This window comes from Myotis davidii, unplaced genomic scaffold (assembly GCF_000327345.1).
Source record: "Myotis davidii unplaced genomic scaffold, ASM32734v1 scaffold399, whole genome shotgun sequence".
NCBI lineage: Eukaryota > Metazoa > Chordata > Mammalia > Chiroptera > Vespertilionidae > Myotis > Myotis davidii.
In genome coordinates, this window is record NW_006292094.1 from 5,440,037 (window position 1) to 5,444,548 (window position 4,512).

The 4,512-nt window shown below is 61.5% G+C and overlaps 1 protein-coding gene across 1 annotated transcript in view; it reads right to left on the bottom strand.

Moving 5' to 3' along the window:
* Positions 1-4,512, bottom strand: part of FOXK1 (forkhead box K1) — a 60,742-nt gene that overhangs the window by 14,347 nt on the left and 41,883 nt on the right. Inside the window, exon 2 of the mRNA XM_006765485.2 lies at positions 3,712-3,897. Within this exon, the coding sequence (XP_006765548.1) occupies positions 3,712-3,897 (186 nt within the window). The remainder of the gene's footprint in view (positions 1-3,711; positions 3,898-4,512) is intronic.

Consider the following 4,512-nt stretch of genomic DNA (forward strand, 5'->3'; position numbering starts at 1 on the left):
TGGGACTGCGCGCAGAGGGCGCTGTGAGGGCTTTAGGCTTTGGTGCCAGTTGCTTTTTGTTTTACTTCATGTTCTGTAACCTTTGCCAAGTTTCAGTAAACAGATTACTTCCGCTTTTGACGTTTACAATAGAACAGTCAAGAGAAGCTTTCGTGAAGAAACAGCTTGTGAGAGCCCGGCTCTGAGTGACGCGGAGGCGCTCGCTGTGTGTGCTTTCTTGGGGTCAGTGCAGCCGTTTCTAAAGCTCGCTCACAGGAGCACTTTCCAGACGGCGTGCTTCTGCCACACCCAGCAAACGATGACCCATTTCTTCTTTTCTATAAATACCGCTGCTTTAACACGGAAAAAAGGCAACGCTGCCTCGATAGCAACATTCACTTGAGCAAGTGTTCACTCATTTCTGGGTGGAGTGCTTCAGGGTGAAGAAACCACCCGACCGCACAGCACACCAGGGCCTGGCAGCTGGGAAGCAAAACACTGGAAACAGGCGGAAGACGCAGGGCCGAGGGCAGGGCCAGGGCCAGGGGGCAGGGCTGGAGGGCAGGGCCAGGGCCAGGGGGCAGGGGGCAGGGCCGGGGGGGGGCAGGGCCGGCTGTTTACCAGGGAGAGCGTCCCCACAGGTACAGCCACTCCCCAAATCTTGGAGCAGCAGGGGCTGGGGACAAGGTGTGGAGAAAACCAACCCAAACTGAACAGCGGGTCTCCAAACTGCAGGGACCCAGCAGCCAATGGGGCAAGCGGGTGGCAGCCTCACCAAATTAGGAGACAAATAGAGGAGGAGAGGGGCCCTGGGCCAGGCTGCCTTCTCAGAAAGGGCTGGGCTGGGCTGCCAGGCGCTCCCCCGGGGCACTTCCTCCGGAGAGAGGCGGAGCCGTCTGGTTTCCAGGGGAGGACTCCGGAGGGGAGGGCGGGCCAGGCTGTTGGCAAACACTGGGCGCCTCCCTGCAGAGAGGCTCCTGGGAGCTAAGGCTGGCAAGGCCTCTGGGGTCTCTGAAGGCTCAGCTGAATTCCAGAGCCAGAGAAACGGTGTCAACACAAACCCTGTTCCAGTTCCTGCTCTCCCTGCTCACGTTTTACCAAATGAAAACAGGAAGCCGGGCCCCTGTAGGCGGCCGCAGATAGAAGGACAGAGTGGGACCAGCAGGACGGAGACAGACGAGGCAGCCCCTGACTGACTCCTGCCCCTAAAACAAGTTAAATATAAACAGAGCGCTGCCGGGACTCTCAGAGCAGCAGTTCCAGAGGCACTGCAAAGTGAAAGGGCCTCCTCCCCCCGGACGCCCTCAGCCTCCTCCCAACAGCTCCTACCAGCTCCCCGTCTCCTCACCAGGCGGCCCACTTTTATTCGGAACATGACTCGGAGATACATGTACTTTACGAAGCTCTCCAAGTACAAACCCAAACACTTGGCCGATTATAAACTCATCTATATATATAAAAGCCTATTGTGCAAACTGTCCCCGCAGGAGTTCGACCGGGAGACCGATCACTCGCTATGATGTGCACTGACCACCAGGGGCCGGCGCGGAATGAAGGAGGCCCCAGCCGGCAGCCAGCAGCCGGGGAAGGGAAGCCCTGGCCAGCAGCCAGCAGCTGGGGAAGGGAGGCCCCAGGCGGCAGCCAGAAGGAAGGCCCCTATTGGCCCTGATCGCTGGCCAGGCCTAGGGACCCTATAGTGCACAAATTTCATGCACTGGGCCTCTAGTTGTTAATGCGGTCCAGGGTGAGGCTAGGGGTGAGGGAGAGGCTAGGGGTCAGGGTGAGGCTGCGGGTGAGGGAGAGGCTGGGGTTGGAGTGAGGCTGGGGGTGAGGGTGAGGCTGGGGGTGTGGGTGAGGCTGGGGTTGGAGTGAGGCTGGGGGTGAAGGTGGGGCTGCCTGCTGCGGTCTCCCTGGCCGCGTGGAGCACACCAGGCCGTCATGGGCCCTCGCAGCTCTGGTGCTGCTGGGTTAAGGGTCAGCCTCAGGGCGACGCACAGCCTCACACATTCCGAGTGCACAGGCCGTGTCCGTGCATCTGCGAGTTGTGTAACCACCACAGCGTCTCATTCCAGACCTTTCCTCACGCCGGGAAGAAAGGCCCTGCCACCACCCAGCCGCAGCCGCTCCCCGACTTCCTGTCCCTGCACATCTGCCTGCTCTGCTGGCTTCCCACCAGCTGGCCCTGCACATGGCACACTGCTGTCGAGGCACCACACTGAACATGCCTTCAGCCCGAACCGCGTCCACGGAAGGGCAGCCACCTCCCATGAGTCCACTCATCGGCTGGTGGGCCTGAGCTGTCTCTGCTTTGGGGCTGCACGAACCTCACTGCCGAGCCCGGCGTGCGCGCTTCTATGCGACCTTGGGCCCAGTGCATGGCTGGGTCGGATGGAACACTGTGGGACTGTGAGGAACTGCAGGCTTTTTCCACAGAGGCTGCTCGCTGTGCTACACTACGTTCTCCCCGTGTGCTCGTCACACGCGTGGAAAGGCAGGAGCACTTCACAGCACAATCGAAGCCTGGGCTCAGGTGGGGCCTCCCTGGAAACTCGGGTTCGAAGTGCGGACACACGGGAGGCAGCTAAGTCAGAGCAGAGCCCGCGGGACGAGTAAAACGAGCTTGAGCAGAGGCTTTGGTGAGTGCCGGCCACGCGGAGCAGCGCAGCGCGGACGCCACTGAGGACAGACACAGGCCCGGCCGCCTGTCCCCGGCCAGGCCCCGGACTTGAGCGGGGCCATTTGCAGCTGCCCCCGAACTCTCTCTGCAGGAGCAGGACACACCTATCACGGGCTCTGGGGGAACCGCCTCCCGCAGCTCAGTGCGAGCGAATCCCAACGTGTGACCAACACGTCTCGGTGGAAAACAAAGGCGCCAGCGACACGGGATCATCACAGCGATGAACCCGCGTGTGGTTCCCAAGCGGAGCCGGCCCAGGGAGGAAACAGCCACCGGTTCGCGGTGAGCCTGGTGCACAGGGAGGCAGACCAGCCGCTAGCGGTGCCTGTGGTCCGAGGCCCTGGCAGAGCCCGTGTGCCTCCCCGGGGCTGACACTGCGCCCGGACGCACAGCCCTGCGGAGACGCCTGGGGCCGGGGAGGCGAATCGCCAAGTGCGCGCATCGGGGCTTCAGGGCCACACACACACACAGACACGCACACAGACACACAGACACACACACACACACACACACAGTGAAGGCAGGAGAGCCATGTCATTTTAAAACGTCCTCAGCGAAGCAGGAGATGATCTGAAAATGCATTCAGCCTGACCCACAGACATTTCATGCCGCGGGGACGGGAGGACCAGGGCGGGCAGGTGCCGGTGCTGACCGCAGACAGCTCGGCCGCCGGCCTGCACGCCGACCTCTGGTGGCAGGCTTCCCTCGGGAACCGCCCTGAGGCTGTCACATCGGAGACAGACGGAGACTTACACACGCGGTTAACACGCTCCCACGTCCCACAGAAGCCTGTGCTGCTGTCAAAGGCCCTCACATTTCAGACCGGCAGCGTGACGCGCGGGGCGGGACTTGCGCTTTGTGAGAGAATTCTCCAGGGACCTCTGCCAGGAGCCAGGTCCCCAGATGCTCCTCCAGCTTCAAAATGCCACCAGGGCGTCTCTGGCTGCGCAGCGCACACGCAGGCCCCACCCGTCCATCCAGTGTCCTCTCCAGCACCCCTGGCGCCCAGGCCCGGCCCGCAGAGGAGCCGGGAGCTCCCGGGGCTGAGCGCTCACCTGATGGTGCCGGTCGGGGAGGGGATGGGGCTGACCAGGCTCCGGAGGTCCGGCTCCGGAATGTGGATCCTCAGAGGGGAGATCTGGGGGTAGAGCGGCCGCAGCGGCGAGGCGGGGGCCTCCTCCTGGTGGTAGAGCGCCGTGAACTGGATCTTGATGACTGTGCTGGGGAAGCGGAAGGTGCACCTGCAGAGAGAGGGAGATCGGCGTCAGCTCAGAGCGGAGGAGAAAGCGCAGTCAGGAGGGACCTGCCCACGGGCCCTGAGCCTGCACAGCCTCGCGGGCCCGGCCCGTGCTCCATCGGGCGCTTTCTAGCGCTGACACCACTGGAAATAGAGCAGAGGGAGAGGGAGGGCGGCTTGGAGGGCACAGCTCCCTCTGTCACCCCAGCTTCCTCATCACAGCTGTGGAAACTGACAGCAGGGAGGAGGAGGCCCCACCCACAGAATCAGCCAGAATCAGCCTTTGGTCAGACAGCTCTCAGCGGCCTGACAGCCAGGACTCTCATTCACCTGCATCTCAGACCGTGACAGTAGAGAGGTGGGACTATGTCTAAAGAACAACTGTTGATACAACATAGCTCTACAGCCGAAAGGTGCTGGCGTTATCGACAGAAAATGTCTGCAGAGCAACATGCATCTGATTTTAAAAGAAGGCAGCGCCTGCAACAGAATGTATCTGAAGACTAGCTACTGGAAACACATCGCTCCGATGCCGAAAAACACCGGCGTTATCGACAGAAAATGTCTAAAGACCAGTGTGCCTTTGAAGTTGAAAGAAGGCAGTGGTGAAGACAGAAAC